Source organism: Abramis brama (assembly GCF_963993115.1).
Source record: "Abramis brama genome assembly, chromosome: 1".
Taxonomy (NCBI): Eukaryota; Metazoa; Chordata; class Actinopteri; order Cypriniformes; family Leuciscidae; genus Abramis; species Abramis brama.
In genome coordinates this window covers 43834825-43854945 of record NC_139963.1, presented here as the reverse complement: position 1 = coordinate 43854945, position 20121 = coordinate 43834825, and the positions used below count along the sequence as shown (strand labels likewise).

At 35.8% G+C, this 20121-nt stretch overlaps 1 protein-coding gene across 1 annotated transcript; it reads right to left on the bottom strand.

Annotated features, from left to right (window-relative positions):
* Positions 1 to 3116: 3116 nt before the first annotated feature.
* LOC311095344 (cytochrome P450 2K6-like) lies at positions 3117 to 19882 on the bottom strand. Its single transcript, XM_084133833.1, has 9 exons — positions 19626 to 19882; positions 8881 to 9043; positions 8541 to 8690; positions 8300 to 8460; positions 7944 to 8123; positions 7730 to 7871; positions 7259 to 7443; positions 7037 to 7178; positions 3117 to 6935 (listed from the first exon to the last, which is right to left on the bottom strand). The coding sequence occupies exons 1-9, from the start codon at positions 19821 to 19823 to the stop codon at positions 6748 to 6750; spliced, it is 1509 nt and encodes a 502-aa protein (XP_083989959.1). The 5' UTR covers positions 19824 to 19882; the 3' UTR covers positions 3117 to 6747.
* Positions 19883 to 20121: the final 239 nt, after the last annotated feature.

Here is a 20121-nt window from a genome sequence, read left to right as displayed (position 1 = left end):
TCTTTTTCTGTTCTCTTCTTTCCTTCAGTGATTCTGCTTGTTAACAGGCTTATTAAGGCTGAGATGACTCCATATTTAATATACACAGATTTTGTGGCTCAGATAAGGTCCAGTTCTGGTTTATTTCTTTACTCTTGGCTGACATGTGGCATTGCTATGCAGAGGTGTAAAATCCAGGTTAAAAAAGTAAAATTCTCCTCAGTATTTTGTTTCAATCACCTGGATTTGCTAATTAGCACCATTTTTCAGCCAGGAGAGCTGACTGAGTGCATGGGTGGAATAAACAGATGGCACAACTTCTACTTTCTGATCCCTGGACTATACACCTCTGGTCTCTTGGCAGTTATGTCTGGTGATTCCGCCTTGCCATTGCTCTGAGGATAGCCAGGTGATGAAGTCTTGTTTAGAAACTCCCAGTGATGACTGAACTGCTGGAACTCCTTTGATGACTGCTGTCCATTGTCTGAGATGACTATGTCTGTGTGACAGTCATGGATTGACCACACATTTAACATGGACTTGAGTTAATACACACACGCACATGCACATGCAACAACTGTTGCATAAGAGAGTAGATTATCTTTTTTGAACAGTATGACAGAATGTTTCTTCTAGACTCTCTATTTATGGGAAAATGTGTTAAAGGAGAAGTTCACTTTTAAAATGAAAATTCTGTCATCATATAATCACCCTCATGTTGTTTCAAACCTGTATGAATTTCTTTCTTCTGCTGAACAGAAAGGAAGATATTTAGAAGAATATCAGTAACCAGGCAGTTTTTGGGTCCCATTGACTTCCATAGTAGGAAAAAAATATACTGTACAATGTATTTTGTACTTTTTTTATTTATTAGTTTTTTTATTAATTTTTTTTTATTTATTTATTTATTTATTTTATTTTTATTTATTTGGAAAATTTGCATTTAGCATTATTGCATACCGGATATAGATCCGGCCCACATCTGGCACTTGTGGAATACTGATCTGGTCCACATTCAGCAAGGAATGACGGCACTTGGGCGGACCGCTCCTGTTTGCCAGATCTGGGCCACAAGCAGGACATAGCAATGCCAGAACTGGACCTTATCGGAGCTACAAAGTCTGTATATATTAAATATGGAGTCATCTCAGCCTTAATAAGCCTGTTAACAAGCAGAATCACTGAAGGAAAGAAGACGAGCAGAAACACAAGAACTACAACTGACTTCAGGCACAGCCTCAGATGAAATCCCCTGAAGATAAAAGAAGACATTAAATCTGTGAAGATCTCAGCAGAAGAGGATTAAACAACTCCACAAACAGCATTACCAGCTTCACTTATTAATAACCAGACTGACTTTATTTCTGTCAGATGTTTACAGAAGATCTTAGTGAGAATTAACAGAGGTAATTCTTTCATTTTAAGTCACTATAACAGTGATTAGTGTTTCCATTAGTTAGGATCTTAACTCTTATTTAATCTTTTGTCTTTTTTGGCTGCTGTGACAGTGTTTGTTAAGCACATTTGCAGTTTGTAGTAGCAAAGAAAAGTAGTAAAGTGCAGTAATAAAGTGATACAAGTAATTAAGTAATTAAAGTTGCAGTAGTAAAGTGAAATGAAATCAGGTGATGATGGTTACCTGTTGATGTCATATGGATCTCAACAATGGTGACCTAAAAGTGCTGTCGTGCATCGTGGGTACCAGCATAGTTCAAAACTCCCAGCATGCACTATAGCCATATTTTTCTGGTCTTCTCTTTGTCTTGACAGCAGTGACTTTAAATTTCTCATATGGAGGAATCAGCACCTCTTTCTCTTCAGGATACTTAGAATACAGTATTTGATCACATTAACGTTGTTGCAAGATTTAGTTCCAAAACCCTGTGCTACTATACGATCAAGAGAGGATGAAGCAAATGAGCCGAAACGAACCTCTGTGCCTGTGACATTCTTATAAAAAGCACTCTTCTTTTGGTTTTAGTCAATATCTGTATTGCATCTGTTAACAAAAAGTGAAGTGAATACCATTTCACTGTCCGGTTTCTGTAGTTTTGTTTACCATTATGAACAGCCATGTCAAAATTGCTATGCTAGTGTACACATTAAATGCAATAGGATTCCTTGTCAGTTTATCTTCTGGTACAGTGGCATTTTTTCACCTTCTTGCCACACCTTTTTAAATTCACCTGAGTTATTGATTTCCTTCTCTACTTATTCTTCACCAGATGTGCCATTTTTCTTCTACAGCCCATATATGGATCATCAACTGAATTCAGTGCCATATCCAATGGAAATATCTGTCCTTCATCAGCAGCTCTGTGATCCTGCAGCAACAGGAATCATACTGTCACATCATCAACCCTGCTGCAGAAACTGCAGAAACCTGCTTGTTTTTTCCCCCACCCATATTCCTACAGTATTGCATTACACTGCATATCATCCAGAAATGTATTTGCTACAACATTAAATTAAAGATTATCTGAAGAAATTTATCAGACACATGTGTCTGATCCAAAACCATTTAACACTGCATTTTGTCTGATATCCAATACCCGGTCATCAACTAAAGCCAGGGTTAACACTGTATGATTTATAATAGTCCTCTACTACTCACTGTAAAAAAAAAAAAAACCTTCCTGAGTCATTTTTTTGGCATTGACCCAGTAAAGTTGTATTTACTTAAAATATTTAGTATTTTCAACTTCACAAGTGTTGGCGTGTTATCTGCATTGTGTTGTGGACTCTAAAAACGCTGAAATTCGTCAAGTCCTTGTTTATTATTACTGAGCAACAGAAACAGATATTTTAGGACAATTAGAGCAATGCAAGACGCACTGTGAAATCTCATGCAGACTGGGCCAATATACTATTACAGAAAAACATTTTAAGAATGTATAACAACAAATCAGTCTGAGCAACAAAAAACATATATTTGAGGACTCAATGCATGATGCTGATAAAGATAAGATAAGGAAAGATAAGAAAACTACTTAAAGGAGGAAAATAATAAACAAAAAATATGAGTACATCACTTAATTAAAGATTAGATTGATGTTCCTGAAACATTCTTTCAAACATTTGAACACCTGCTGTTAACAAGCAGAAACACAGAGGGAAAGAGAAATAAGAAAAGAAGATAAAATAAGACATTTAATCCCTCAAGATCTAAGCAGAGAATGATTTAACAACTCACAGCATTACATTTTCACTTATTAAGTCCATGTTTTCTTTATTTCTTTCATACATCTACACAGCAAAATCTGCAGTGTTAAAGTTAATGAGATAATCAAGTGAATAATTGAGTGATAATTGAGCATTATTGAAGACACCTGATGTTAACAAGAAAAATCACTAAAGGAGAAAAATCACAATTTTTAGTCAGCATTATGGTGATCAGTGTTTGTTTTAGTTGGGCTCTTGACCCTTAATAGATTTTGTTTGGCTGCTGTACCTGAGATATAACAGCAAGATGAATAAATAGAAAAGCTGTTCTGATGGTGTTGGTTATGTTTTAACATTATCATTATTTCTCAATCATTTGACCTGGATCACTGAACTCATATAGAGCACAATTTCTGAGTTAGGTATACTTAATTATAGCAGAACTGTCCTTGTACAGCATAATATTTTTAACCTTTATTTTGACGGCACTGAGATCTGTCTAATACTTTATTAAATAGAACCGTTTCATAGAAAGTAGACAGTATATGAAAAGGTATTAGCGTATGTCGTGTGGTTGATATTCAGTGTTGCTAGCTGAGCAGAAATGCATAATCATGTTTGGCTTAGCTTTTCTCTATAACATAAAGTTCAAGAGATCGATCTATCACTGGTTTCCATGTTCGTAGAGTTAGTTTCTGGAGTAAATGTATAGGCTATAATCTGTGTGTTTACACAGCTTTTAAAAAAATGTCGGGTGCTGGTGTTTCACATGCATTTCAGCCAATCAGCATACACTAACATCCCTAATAGTTCCTATAGTGCTGGTTTAGACCATAGACAGTATAAGAAGTGGACAGAGCCATCTCATTGGATCTCAATTGAGACAAGTGAAGCCCATTTTTAGCGATTTCTTAGCACTTCCTTTCCTGACACGCAGACTCAAACCGAGCTTGACGACGTAGATGTGACGTGAGCAACCCGTATGTCTTCTAGTAGCTGTGCCAAGAGAAATCTGAATCATTCCCTTCCGAATCTTGCAGAGACGGAGAGTGTGAGTAGGAGCTGTCCATGAGCTTGGAGCAGGAGCAACTTTTGCTAGGTATTCTGATTAATTATTTTGTCATTTTGCCTCCACGTCCCCCCGATTGCCCGCGAGCTTCTCCTCCCGTCCATACGGTAATCTCTCTACTGTGCGACAGAGAGTCGCGTGGTTATGACGCAATCGTTAGCCTACTTTTACAAAAACTGCTTCTACGGGGCCGTAACATAAGCTACAAGGTAATGGAGCATTTTATACATTGTCGTGTTTCTTTAGAAATAAATAATGGACAAATGGAGTCTTCAAACGCCTCAGATGTAAAGTTATTCGCTGTCAAAGTGACGCCAAAATGAATGGGAGTCAATGGGATGCTAACAGCAGGTGAAGTTCTGCTACAAGATGGTGGCACGCGGCCGGCTTCAACTTCCGGTCGACTTCCTTCCCGCTTGGTTTAGACCCTACTCTGAAGTAGGAGCTAAATTAATTCCTCCAAACAGAGTTCCTAGAATTTAAATCTTTCCTAGTTCCTGCGGTGTGAACATGGCAGCAATAGTTCTCAGATCTATGAAATGCTTCCTCCAGTGTAAAAGCCCAATAGTGAGATGATTACTTTGTGGCCCCTCTGAGAAAATGCAACTGTTTTGTATATTCATGGTCACAAATGTGTAGCCAATGTCAGGCCATACATTCACAACTATGCATGGTTACTTGTTGTGGTGTTGTTACCCCTTATAGTCCTCATGCCTCTCTATAAATAATTTTCTATTAGCCCACTTTCTGCAAATGTCCAGCTATCAGTGTACTATTAATATTATACCAGGGTCGTGAAAATATAAAGTTCAGCAAACAACTTTTCTCCCACAGTGGAACAGAAAACGTGCAGAGTACATTGGGTTCACGCTACTTCAACTATTAACTTCCAAACACGTGCAAGAAAGGGTTCCTAGTACACAGCAAAATCTCCAGTTAAACATTTACAACATTTAGTCCCACTCTAAAGAGATTTAAAGTAACTCTGAATCCGTGATTTATTTAATGAGATAATTAAATGATTAATTAAGTGATGATTGAGTATTAGTGATGAACACTTGATGTGAACAAGCACTGAAGGAAAGAGAAACACAAGAACGACAACAGACTTACAGCCACAGCCTTAGAAGAAATCAACTGAAGATAAAAGAGGTTAAATCTCTCAAGATCTCAGCAGAGGAGGACTAAACAACTCTACAAAGAGCATTACCAGCTTCACTTATTACGACCTAGATCGATTTTTTTTTCGGTTGTACGGTTATAGAAGTTCTTTTTGAAAGTTAACATTAATTAATTTAGGTGTTGATGTTTTATTGAAAATGTTTGGTCACCATTATGGTGATTAGAGTTTCATTTAGTTGGGCAGTTTGAATCTTGGATTTTGATGTGAGTTTGTTGTATTTGTAACAGTGTTTACCACATAATTTTTTGCAAAGAAACACAGAGACGAAGATAACCAGTTGATGTAGTTCTCAGCATTATAAAGTACAATAAGTCACTAATCTTATCTCTGTAGTAGTTGTTTGTTTTTAATTGACTTTATTCCCCAACAATACTTTCTCGCCACAGATCAGACATTCTGAAATTATTTTCAGAGGTTTTTTTTTGTTTTTAATATAATGTAGGAATGTTTCCCTTTTGTGACCCACAGAGATCAAGGATCAGCATATGAATTTCAACAATGGTGACATGGGTCATGCTGCAGTGCATGCTAGGAGCCATGAGTTTTATAATATGGTTTTAAAGCTTTTTAACAGTTATAGCGCCACCTACGGTCCAATCTCCATAAAACTTTGCATGCTTGTTTAGAATTGGTTATAGCCATTTTCATGTTTATTTCCTGTTATAGCGCCACCAAGTTGCCAATCGCCAAGTTGACCAAAGATTGAGCCCATACAAATGTGTACCAAGATTGGTGAAAATATCTAATTCTGTTAATGTAAATCAAAATTTCAACTTTTTTGGGATAATCATACTCCAGAGATTCTTTCTGCACTGGTTTGATTCTGATCAGGTGAAAATCCTAGGACTAGTTTGCAAAAGGTTTTGGACAAAAACCAAGATGGCGGAAAAATGTACATATCAGAAATAAAATAGGCTTGTCTCTTTTCTGTTCTCTTCTTTCCTTATGTTACTCTTCTTGTTAACAGGCATATTAAGGCTGAGATGACTCCATATTTAATATACCATATTTAATATTTTGTGGCCCAGATAAGGTCTAGGTTTATTTCTTAGCTCTTGGCTGACATGTGGCATTGCATGGCCTGCTTGTGGCCCAGATCTGGCAAACAGGAGCGGTCCGCCCAAAGATCATCATTCCACGCTGAATGTGGGCCAGATCATCATTCCTTATGTGCCAGATGTGGGCCGGATCTAGGCCGAAATAATGTTGCTATCTGGGAAACCACTAATCGAAAAGGAAGAATTTAATAAACATTGAATGTATTTCCAATGGAAACCTAAATTAAATGCAAGCATATCATAAAAGATGTCATTTACAGTACAATAAAAGGTAATATTTAACAGTATATATAACTTTAAGACCGCTTCACTGCACACAGTTTGTGTGAGGCTGGGTTCAGGGTGAAGCCCACCGCTGGTGTGAGATCCAGATCATCTTCAGACACTCCAGGAGGAGGAGTGAAGCGGAAATGCTGAAGGAGGGAGGTGAAGAACAGGAAGATCTCCATCCTGGCCAAACTCTCTCCAGGACAAACCCTGCGGCCTGACAAAAACAATAAGCAAAGTATTTACAGAAATCACCTGTGATGGCACAATATAATTAGTCTGTATAATAAATTATAACTAATTTGAAGTCCACTGCACCTGCAGAGAAGGGCAAGAAGGCGTCCTTTTTGACAAACTGGCCCTGCTTATTTAGGAAGTGTCTTGGATTGAAGCTGTCAGGAGTTTCCCACTCATTTTCATCCCTCAATACAGATACCAGTAGTGCGAACACACTGGTACCCTGCATAAAACAACACAAATTATCAATGATAAATGGTGCAAACACATAATCAAGAACACAGCATGCTCTTGGAGCCAGACCTTCTTGATGAGGAATCCATTCAGATGAACATCACAGGTGGTCTGATGGGGGGAACCAAGGGGTACTATGTTTGCAAATCTCTGCGTTTCATGAATCACAGCGTCTGTATATGGTAAGTTCTTCCTATCTTCCACCACTGGCTGACGTCCACCGATCACTCGTTCAATCTCGTCTTGGACCTCGGCTTAGTAAAATCACAAGAAAGACTGCAGTATGAAAGTATATAACAGCATTACTGAATACTTGACTCTGTTTGACACTTTGCATGGTTAATAATTAGATTTGCAAACGTGTAGAATTCAAATTGTTCTAAAATAATGCAATAGTCTGTTTTGACTTGACTCGAGGACTCTTTGAAGAAGGTGGAGTACGCTTTAGAAAAAAAGTGATTTCTGAGTGACATTTGTTTCAATAATATATTTTTTTCAGTATTCAAATGTATGCATTAAGATGGGCATTTGCAGTCATACCTTGTATTTCAGGGTATTTGGCCATGAGTAGAAGACTCCAGCGTAGCGTTGTGGCCGTAGTGTCAGTACCAGCACCAAACAGGTTGTTGATTGTACATTGTAAATTCATTGAATTGTACAAAGAGTCTGTTTTGCCAGATTCCTGCAGAAGTCATGACAATGAAAGCCAAAAATCGTAATTACAAATCTATTTGATTTAAAGTATAGACAGTACCTCGTCCTTCTGCTGTCGTATGAGGAAAGAATCAGCGATTCCTCTAGGCTCCTGAGGGTTCAGAGTCTTCTTCAGACCATTTAATAGTTCCTCACTTTGTTTGAATGTTTCTCTGACATTATTCACAATACGTTTCTGATTCACCACAAAAGGACGAAGCCAAGGAAACATGTTGTAGAGCTACAAACAAGCAGAATTGCAAAAAAATCATAATGTATCATTAAACACTGTACATACACCTTGACATATACTCCAAAATCATGCATTATAAACAATAAATCTTTATTGTACTTATTAAAATAATAAAAAAATAACAATCCGTGTATTAATTATTGGTGGATTGTACAGGAATGTACCTGAACTGAAGCTGATCCAATCATCTTCATGTTTTCGCCAGCTCGTTTGACCATGTGTTGTAACTTAGTGTTGCTGTACTCAAATCTGGTGCTGTAGATAATGGCAGAGATAACGTTCGAAACAGCCATGGCCATTGGCAGAGTTGTATCAAATGGTTTTCCTGCACATGGGCGAACAAGATGTTAATACTCAAATCAGTTTCATCCATCATGATTTTTTAATTGTGGTTAACAATCTTACCTTCAAACTTCTCAAATTCCACTTTTAAATGTTGTGTTTCTTCAATGATAATCTCTTCACTTCTTTTCTTTCCCATTCCAAAATCTCGCAGGTTTGTGAGAGCAAAGCGTCTCATTTCTTTCCAGTTTTCACCATTGGCAAACACGATCCCTACAGAGGCATAATTTACCCATTACTCCAAAGTGGACCTCACATTTCTAACTTGAATACAAGGAGATTATTTATTTTTATTTGCAACTTTATTTACAAGACAAGTCTAAGTTCTGAATTAATTTGGCATTTATATCGACAACAAAAAAAAGGTGTTTATGAATGATCATCTGAAGATGTGAAGCCTTACCATATCCCTGGTTGAAATCATGGAATATGGGTGTAATATCTCGGTCTCCAAACTCCTCAGAAAGGTTCACTAGTGCGTGTTTGACGACCTTGTATCCTGACAATATTACCACTTTTTTGGGGCCCAAGTGCACTGTGTAAACTGACCCATATTGTTTTGACAGCTGCAAGTGAGAAAAGATAAAGAAAAGCCATTAATGCCATTGAATCTATAACATGCCATAACATGCCCTCCATAACATGCCCTCACTGGTCATACATTACCCATAACCATAGATATCATATATAAAGGCTAGATGTCTCGTGCGCGCTGCTGGCCAATGGAGGTCGACGTCCGCAAGTGTACACTGTTAACCCTTGCTGTAAAATTCTGACAATATTATACCATTTTCCATTAAAACAGTAATATACCGTAGAAAATAAAAGTAGCCTACAGGAATATACTGTGAATTAACAGTGCTCAAAGTCGACACTCAGAGGCTGTTTTCCCAATCACACCCTATACCCTCATTCACTATCCTCTACATTAGTTCACTAATATAGTCCACTTGAATGAAAAGAAGTGAGTGAATTGAGACACTGATGAACACCTGATAAGCAGAATCACTGAAGGACAGAGAAAAAAGAACAGAAAAAAGAGAAACACAAAAACTACAACTGACTTCCAGCCACACTGAGTGTGAAACCAGTTTACAAACCAGTTTACGATTATTTCTTTCATACATGTACAAAAGTTCTTGTTGAGAATTAACAGAGATTTAGTTATTAATAAAATTTGTTGTCACCATGATTGAGATCAGTATTTGCTTTAGTTGGTCTCTTGTCCCTGGACTTCTTACCATTCATCTCTCTCTGACTGCTGTAATGGTGAGTTTATAAAACACATTTGTTATGGCACGAAAAAGTCAAGAGGAAGATGAACAGGTGTTTTTTTTTTTTTTGTGATGATGTCACAATCATCCTGGACATGCCTGATTTTCAGATTTTTCCTGTATATAGTCATTGAAATTATAGTTATCTCATATTTAGCATATATCTGTGAATCTACAAAATGAAATCAATATTTCTGTAATCAGGTCTTCTGAAGAATATTGTAATCATATAGTGCATTCAATTTTATTTTACTCCTGCTTGACTGAGACCCACACAGATATCAACAATCAGCATATGAATCTCAACAATGGTGAAAAGTTTCATGTCGCAATGCATGCTGAGTTCCAGGATAATATAAAACTCCCAGCATGCACTGCTGCATGAATAATAATAATAATAATAATAAAGAAATATTGCCACCATTGTTGAGATTCATGTGCTAAATTGTGATATCTCAGTGTTTCTAAAACACAGTGTAGCTCTGTTTCTCTGGCTATGCATCATGTGTTAAAAAAAAGAGTCATTGTATCTTATTGCTGCGTTTTCACAGTGGTGCTAATGCAACACTTTTGATTGAGGATTAAACTCTGAATAAGTGAGAATGAATTCCTTAGTGAATGAACAGGCAATATGATGATTTTGTCATCATAATCATTATAACTGCAGTCATTCATAAACTGTGTGTGCGCAAGTGTGACTTGCAAAAACACAGCTCAAGCAGCAAAAGAAAAACTAACGTTTTAGCATCAGCATCCCAACTAAAGCAAGCACTGATCTCTATAACGGTAACTTCAAACCAAACATTTTCAATTAAACATCTCAATAACAACTTCTGTATGACAGAAATAAAGTCATACTGGTTAATAAAAAGTGTAATAATGTGTAATGGCTGGAAGTCAGTCGTAGTTATTGTGTTCCTCTATTTTCTGTTCTTGTGTTTCTCTTTTCTTCAGTGATTCTGCTTACAATCACTTACATATTCCCTTAATTATCTCACTGCATCGCTACTTTTTACTCGTAGTGTGGATTTCCCTGAGGGGTTGAAAGGGTTAACTGTGTAAGATAAAAAAGACACACCCACAAAATGTATTTTAACAGTAATAAACTGTAAGTTATAAAACAGGTTTATACTGGCAACACTGTTGCCAGTAGTTTACTGTAAAATTAATTTTTCGGGTCACCATTGTGCTGAAGAGTAGAGCCTGTGCTTCAGTCCTGGAGAAGATCTACAAACATTGATGATATGCTGCATGTTGCTTTATTTAACAGACGGTGACTGTGTAGTTGCTGATCCAGTGAAAATATTTTTATGTACAATAGTTTTTTAGTGGTCTCAAATGAAAGAAGATTACAGTAATACTTTGCTCACATTATTAATGCATTATAAATTTTAGTTAATACATTTAAATGACAGTTGGTCAATTTAAGGCAGTCGGTTTCTGCAAGTGTAATTAGTTAACTATAATTTAGTGCATTTTTACAGAAACAAACTAGATTACAGTAAAGAACTGTACAATTAACAGTATTTTACTGGCAACAGTGTTGCCAGTATTTTACTGTAAAAAAACCCGGTAAGGTCTAACAGTGTACTTTTAAATAACCATAACTTGCTCAATTTTCTACCGATTTTCAAACGGTTTGGTTTGTTATAAACGTCAGAGATGTAGTTATGACACTGCATACATACACTGCATACATATGAATAATTATAACATACATGTTCAAGCATTCGGAATTATAGCCACGTTAATAACCTTTGTAAGAAACCAAACCGTTTGTAAATCCGTCAAGATTTCAGCGAGATATGAGGATTTGTGTGCATGCTGATCACTCACCTAATGCACAGCTTCACTGTGACAAGATGGCCAAACGTTGATGCCGGAAGTGACTGCGCCATAAGACATCTAGCATTTATATATGATATCTATGCCCATAACTATTAGCCTAGTGGGAATAGTGACCTTTGAATGAACACAGAATCTGTTTCTCTGGCTGTTTATCTATTGGCATCAGCTTATCTATGATCTCTCTATTTGTGCATTTTTTCAACTGGCATGACGACTGTCTCCCTGGTCAAACATTACCAATGAATCTTACCCATGGCGCGTGTAGTAATAAAGCAATAAGGAATGAGAGAAAAGGCCCTATTGAGAATTTAGTCTGAAGGGAATTGTCATTGAGCCATGATATTACAACTACACAACTACTAAACACAACTACAACTGACTTAAAGCCACACAGCCTGAAATCAACTGCAAATAAAAGAAGACAATAAATCACTCAATATCTCAGCAGAAGTTCTTTTGAGAACTAACATAGATTTAGATGTTGATTTTTTAATGATTATGGTGATCGGTGTTTCCTTTAGTTGGGCAGTTTGACTTGGCTTTTAACGTGAGTTTGTGGTCTTTGTATTAGTGTTTACCAAAACAAATCATTTGTTGCAAAGAAAGCCAAAAAACAGATGATAAGGTGATATTTTTTTCATACTCTTATCCCTGACTAAAAGGGGATATTTGTTATTAATAGAGTATATTCACCAACAATAACCAACACCATTTCTTGACATAGTTTTTTTCATTTTTATTTTTACATACATTGTTACCAGGGTTTGAAATTAACTTTTTCACTCACCGGCCAATTTAGCTACTATGTTTTAAGTTACCGGCCATTCAGAACTTCTACTACACTGTTAGACCTTACCGGGTTTTTTTACAGTAAAATACTGGCAACACTGTTGCCAGTAAAATACTGTTAATTGTACAGTTCTTTACTGTAATCTAGTTTGTTTCTGTAAAAATGCACTAAATTATAGTTAACTAATTACACTTGCAGAAACTGACTGCCTTAAATTGACCAACTGTCATTTAAATGTATTAACTAAAATTTATAATGCATTAACAATGTGAGCAAAGTATTACTGTGAACTTCTTTCATTTGAGACCACTAAAAAACTATTGTACATAAAAAGATTTCCACTGGATCAGCAACTACACAGTCACCGTCTGTTAAATAAAGCAACATGCAGCATATCATCAATGTTTGTAGATCTTCTCCTGGACTGAAGCACAGGCTCTACTCTTCTGCACAATGGTGACCCAAAAAAATAATTTTACAGTAAACTACTGGCAACAGTGTTGCCAGTATAAACCTGTTTTATAACTTACAGTTTATTACTGTTAAAATACATTTTGTGGGTGTGTCTTTTTTATCTTACACAGTTAACTAGGGCTGGGCGATTTAAATCGCGATATTGTTATGCGCATCTCGTCAGTAAAGCCGGTTCCTTGATTAGTAGTAAATCGCCATCACCTGCTTTCAGATGAAGCGGCATTTAGGGCTGAGGAAATAATTAAGTGATTAATTTAGTGATGATTGAGCATTATTGAAGACACCTGATGATAACAAGCAGAATCACTGAAGGAGAAAATCACAAATTGTAAGTTACCATTAAGGTGATGGGTGTTTGCTTTAGTTGGGCTCTAGACCATTATATGATTACTTTAATATTTACTGTTGTTCGTCTGCTGTTATTGATTTATAACAGTTAACTGAACAAAGTAAAATGTCATCTTATAGTGTTGGCTACGTTTTGACATAATCTTGCTGTGATCTGAAAAAGAAAACATATTGAGATAGTTTGGCTTAACTTGTTAGCAGCAGTTTTGTGATTCTTCAGCCTATGATAATCAGTACTTTACTTATAATTCAAAATTAATAAACATTGTTCTGATCAAAAAGACATTCAGATAAATTAATTTAAAACACAGACATCAATAATCAGCCTGTGAATCTCAACAATGGTGACAATAATAAAGCATGTTGCAGTGGCTGCCACCAATCACAACTCATTAATGGCTCCCATCATGCATTGCGGTATGAATAAATTATGATCTGAATTGTCTATGTAATTTACTTTTCCTCATTGAATATTCTGCTCCTCACCATTGTTGAGATGCATAGACTGAATCTTGACATCTGTGTGTGCCTAAAAGAATGATTTTCTTTTTTAAACATCTTTTAAGAAATCCTTTAAATTACATCAAAAAATTCTGGCCATTTATTCAGATTCCCAATTATGCTGTAACCAACAACATAAATCGAAGTCAGAAAGAAGGATTTTAATGAGTTCAGTGAGCAAGTTCAAATGATGATTGTCATAATATAACCAACACCATCAGATCACATTTTATTCTTTGTTCAATTGGCAGTTTTAACTCAGTTACAACAGCCAAACAAGATCTAAAGTACACATAAAAGGGTCAGAGCCCAACTAAAGCAACTACCCATCACAATACTGGTAACTTACAATTTGCGATTTTCTCCTTCAGCGATTCTACTTGTTAACATCAGGTGTCTTCAATAATGCTCAATCATCACTAAATTAATCACTTAGTTATCTCATTAACTTAAACACTCTTGAGTGTGGACTCATACACTCCCAGGAGTGTTAATTTAACACTGGATGTTTCGCTGTGTACAAAGAGCCGTAGTTAACTGACAAGCTGAGCCATATCGCATTAAATATCGCTGGCGATACGTCCGCGATATTGATGTGATTTGGCTCAGCTTGTCAGTTAACTACGGCTCTTTGTAGTAAATGCCGCTCCATCTGAAAGCAGGTGATGGCGATTTACTACTAATCAAGGAACCGGCTTTACTGATGAGATGCGCATAACAATATCGCGATTTAAATCGCCCAGCCCTACAGTTAACCCTTTCAACCCCTCAGGGAAATCCACACTACGAGTAAAAAGTAACGATGCAGTGAGATAATTAAGGGAATATGTAAGTGATTGTAAGCAGAATCACTGAAGAAAAGAGAAACACAAGAACAGAAAATAGAGAAACACAATAACTATGACTGACTTCCAGCCATTACACATTATTACACTTATTATTAACCAGTATGACTTTATTTCTGTCATACAGAAGTTGTTATTGAGATGTTTAATTGAAAATGTTTGGTTTGAAGTTACCATTATAGAGATCAGTGCTTGCTTTAGTTGGGATGCTGATGCTAAAACATTAGTTTTTCTTTTGCTGCTTGAGCTGTGTTTTTGCAAGTCACACTTGTGCACACACAGTTTATGAATGACTGCAGTTATAATGATTATGATGACAAAATCATCATATTGCCTGTTCATTCACTAAGAAATTCATTCTCACTTATTCAGAGTTTAATCTTCAATCAAAAGTGTTACATTACCACCACTGTGAAAACGCAGCAATAAGATACAATGACTCTTTTTTTTTAACACATGATGCATAACCAGAGAAACAGAGCTACACTGTGTTTTAGAAACACCGAGATATCACAATTTAGCACATGAATCTCAACAATGGTGGCAATATTTTTTTATTATTATTATTATTATTCATGCCGCAGTGCATGCTTGGAGTTTTATATTATCCTGGAACCCAGCATGCATTGCGACATGAAACTTTTCACCATTGTTGAGATTCATATTCTGATTGTTGATATCTGTGTGGGTCTCAGTCAAGCAGGAGTAAAATAAAATTGAATGCACTATATGATTACAATATTCTTGAGAAGACCTGATTACAGAAATATTGATTTCATTTTGTAGATTCACAGATACATGCAAACATGAAATACCCATAAATTCAAAGAATAAATACAGAAAAGATCAGAGATTCAGACATGTCCAGGATGATTGTGACATCATCACAAAAGCCAAAAACACCTGATCATCTTCCTCTTGGCTCTTTCTTGCCATAATAAAAGTGTTTTATAAATTCACTGTTACAGCAACCAAAGAGAGAGATGAATGGTAAGAAGTCAAGGGACAAGAGACCAACTAAAGCAAATACTGATCTCCATCATGGTGACAACAAATTTTATTAATAACTAAATCTCTGTTAATTCTCAACAAGAACTTTTGTACATGTATGAAAGAAATAATCGTAAACTGGTTTGTAAACTGGTTTCACACTCAGTGTGGCTGGAAGTCAGTTGTAGTTTTTGTGTTTCTCTTTTTTCTGTTCTTTTTTCTCTGTCCTTCAGTGATTCTGCTTATCAGGTGTTCATCAGTGTCTCAATTCACTCTCTTCTTTTCATTCAAGTGGACTATATTAGTGAACTAATGTAGGGAATAGTGAATGAGGGTATAGGGTGTGATTGGGAAAACAGCCTCTGAGTGTCGACTTTGAGCGCTGTTAATTCACAGTATATTCCTGTAGGCTACTTTTATTTTCTACGGTATATTACTGTTTTAATGGAAAATGGTATGATATTGTCAGAATTTTACAGCAAGGGTTAACAGTGTAGCCAAAAAAATAGAAAAAAAAAATTCTTAAAAAAAACTAATTTTTTAAAAATTAAAAGATTCTGTGCAATATGCTGTATTTATATCAATGATGATTTACGAGTCGAGTATTTGCACTAAATCTGTGCAGTTTTGGCTTACACAAACTTCCCCAGCAAAGTGAGTAAACATAATAAGTAACATGCCAACTTGGCTAGTGATTTTAAAGCATTAACCGCCACAGTTGATTTTTTTACCCACATTTGACAGGTGTTAATTTCAAACCCTGATTGTTACAGTATTTTTTAGTATACAAATAAAAATAATAACACACTTTTGACTTTGTTTTTCTTTTCATTTTATTTTTTAGAAAAGCTACATCATTTGGACACACACAGACATCAAGAATCAGCATATGAATCTAAAAAATGGTGACATGTTTCAATACCGCAATGCATGCTGGAAGACACCATAGTATAAAACTCATGGCTCCCAACATGCATTGGGGCAAGAAGCATGTCACCTTAGTTGAGATTCATATGCTGATTCTTGATGTCTGTGTTTGTGTCCAAATGATGCAGTGTTTCTTTAAAAAAAAAAAAAGTTAACTGTTTTTAGTATGTTTCATATTATAACAACACTTTTTAATATCACAGGGCTGCTGTCATCAGTGAGGTTAAATTCATAATACATCACCTATTAAACCAGATTAGACTCTAAACGAGTTCATTGAATGAGACTATTGCATGATGATTACTTTCTTTATCATCAATAAGTGTCAAGAGTCCAACTAAAGCAAACACTGATCATCATGATGGTGACTCCACAACAAACTATATATATATTTTTTCAATAAAACATCACCATCTAAACCTCTGTAAATTCTCAATAATTCTTCACTGTTTAGTATTTATTAGTAAAGCTTGTAAAACTGTTTTAAAGTTTTTTTTTTTAAATCCTCTGCTGAGATCTTGAGAGATTTAATGTATTTTATCTTCAGTTGATTCAATCTGTACACAGCAAAAACTCCAGTGTTAAATTAACTCTCCTGGGAGTTTATATGGCTCCAGAGTCAGTGTTAAAATATGAGTGTTAAATTAACACTCAAGAGTGTTAAAGGTAATGAGCTCATTAAGTGATTCATTGAGTGATAATTGAGCATTATTGAAGACACCTGATGTTAGCAAGCAGAATCACCAAAGGAGAAAATCTATTTTTTTAAGACACCGTTATGGCGATCAGTGTTTGCTTTAGTTGGGCTCTTGACCCATAAAGCATTAACTTTAAATTTTGTTTGGCTGTTGTATCTGAGTTATAACTCTCAGATGAACAAAGAGAAAAGGTGTTCAGGTGGTTTGATAATCATAAATTCACCTGAATATCAACTCTCATTTAGAGAGTCAGATTTACCTTGTTGATTACAGCAGCCTGTGATTCTACAGCAAATGATTTTTATCATTATCAATATAATCCAAAATATTTCTTAATTGTTCTGATAAAAATACTTTATTTAGACACACTGACATCAATAATCAGCCTGTGAATCTCAACAATGGTGACAATAATAAAGCATGTTGCAGTGCATTCTGGGTGCCACCAATCAAAACTCATTCATGGCTCCCATCATGCATTGCGGTATGAATAAATTATGATCTGAATTGTCTTACTAATTTCCTTTACCTAATTGAATATTCTATTTGTCACCATAGTTGAGATTCATACACTGATTCTTGATGTCTGTATGTGCCTAAAAGAAAGATTTTGTTTTATCAGAACAACTTTTAAGAAATCCTTTAGACTAGTTAGAAAAAAAGATCTTATGCTGTAGAATCACAGTGATGCTGTAATCAACAATATACATTTAAGTCAGAGATTAGACTCTAAATGAGATCAGTGATTCAGGTGAAATTATGATTATGTCAAAACATAACCAACAAAACCTGATCAACTTTCTCTTTGTTAATCTGGCAGTTATAACTCAGATACAACAGCCAAATACAATCTAATGTTAACAGTTTATGGGTCAAGAGCCCAACTAAAGCAAACACTGATCTCCATAACGGTGTCTTAAAAAAATAGATTTTCTCCTTTGGTGATTCTGCTTGCTAACATCAGGTGTCTTCAATAATGCTCAATCATCACTCAATTAATCACTTAATGAGCTCATTAACTTTAACACTCTTGAGTGTTCATTTAACACTCATATTTTAACACTGACTCTGGAGCCATATAAACTCACAGGAGAGTTAATTTAACACTGGACTTTTTGCTGTGTAGTTGAAGTCAGATGTAGTTCTTGTGTTTTTATTTTCTGCAGTGATTTAGCTTGTTTTCATCAGGTGTCTTCAATAATGCCAAGCAATGCAATCTAAATACCTCTAAAGGGCTGTTTACAGGACACGTACAACTACAAACTGAAGACTTTTTATGTGTTTTGGCCGTTCATATACATGACAATGGCGTATTGGTGGCCTAAAAACGTAATCTTGTAATACGGACATCATCACAAGTGGTTGTAATTACACAAATCAACACAATATAACATTTTGTCATCATGAAAAATTGGTTCCTTACAACAGACTCAAGGATGATATGATGTCAAAGCCTTTGTGCTCAAAGGATTTGACTTTTTCTAAAAGGAAGTAAAAAGGGAGTTTATATCAGAGGAGAAAATTCTAAAATTGGGATTACAGTGAATGGTTCTGGCTTTGTGAAGATTAAATTTACCCAGAAGACAAAGTAATATTGTAGTAAAATAATGCGTATGTGCGCAGGCAGATAGTTTTTCTTAACAAAGTGACACCGCCAGCTACTTGTCTGGCATGCAAATTACAGCGTTATTAATCGTTTTCACGGATCCATATGAACGGGGATCGTTTTGATAACGTTGTCATCTGTACAAAGAAAAAAATGTTTCTGTTTTTAGCACATTGTTGCTGTGTAAACGTACCCTTACACTGCTTCAGTGTTACTTTTAACACCCTGCGGGTGGTTCCCATTTAAACACAGAGCAGTGTTAATTTAACACTGTCTATTTTTGCTATGCATAAGGGAACAATTTGGCACATACTAGGAAACTACAGTCAAACCAGGACACTATAGTTCATTTATGTAAGTGAGAATAAGTGAGTTCTTGTCATATTTTATTACCATTTTCTAAACTATAGTGAATAAACTGTGATAATGTGTAACATGGGGTCCACTGGAGGCAATTTGTAGAAACCAAGTGCAGTTTATTATTTATCTTCAAAAACAAGATCAAACATAAAACAAAGGCATGGCGTGGCATGAAACCCAAAACAAAAGCATGAACATGGACATGGTGCTCACCAAATGTGGTTACAAGTAACAATACTTGACAAAGTAACAAAGCAAACATGAGGGTTTAAAATATACAAGGACTATTGTCTTGTCATTAGTACTTTTGTATTTAAGCCCTCATGTTTGCCTTGTTCCTTGTCAAGTATTGTTACTTGTAACCACATTTGGTGAGCACCATGTCCATGTTCATGCTTTTGTTTTGAGTTTGTTTTGAAAACAAAACCAAAATAGAACTATGTTACAGTAGAAGGTAAAATCATCTGATTTATATATGTTTGCTCACCTCCCACAGGCTCATGTAGGTATTCTTGAGGTCCAGCATGTGCAGGTTCCCCAGCAGTGGCAGTGGTTTGGGTCCTGGAGGATATTTTCCCTCATCACGAGAGCTTGAGCTGATGGAAAAGAGAAAAATAATCAAAAACAACAGCAGGGAAAGTATTGTACCTGTGTCCTGCGAGAGTAACACTTCTGTTAAAGCCATAGTCAGAAATATTGTTTAGGTTTAATGTTGGTTGTAGTCTTGCTCTTATGTACTCTGTAAGTATAGGAGGGGCCTTAAGGAGGGTAACCTTTACTCAAAATTGCATAACTGTCACTGGTAAGCTGCCAAATTCTGACAGTATCATACCATTTTCCATTAAAACAGATATGCCGTCGAAAACAATGCATTCTGGGTAATATTTGTCATTTTCGAGAAAAAAGCATACAGGAATATTCTATGAATTAACAGCGCTCAAAGTCGACACTCAGAGACTATGTTCCAAATCACACCCTATACA

What these genes read in the sequence shown, in the direction of transcription:
- LOC311095344 (XM_084133833.1), bottom strand. Translation starts at nt 19,823, where the DNA reads ATGGCTTTAACAGAAGTGTTACTCTCGCAGGACACAGGTACAATACTT. An exon ending in TACGACAGCAGAAGGACGAG is followed by an intron (nt 7,872 to 7,943) that starts GTACTGTCTATA and finishes TGACTTCTGCAG; the next exon opens with GAATCTGGCAAAACAGACTC. An exon ending in CAAATACCCTGAAATACAAG is followed by an intron (nt 7,444 to 7,729) that starts GTATGACTGCAA and finishes GATTTTACTAAG; the next exon opens with CCGAGGTCCAAGACGAGATT.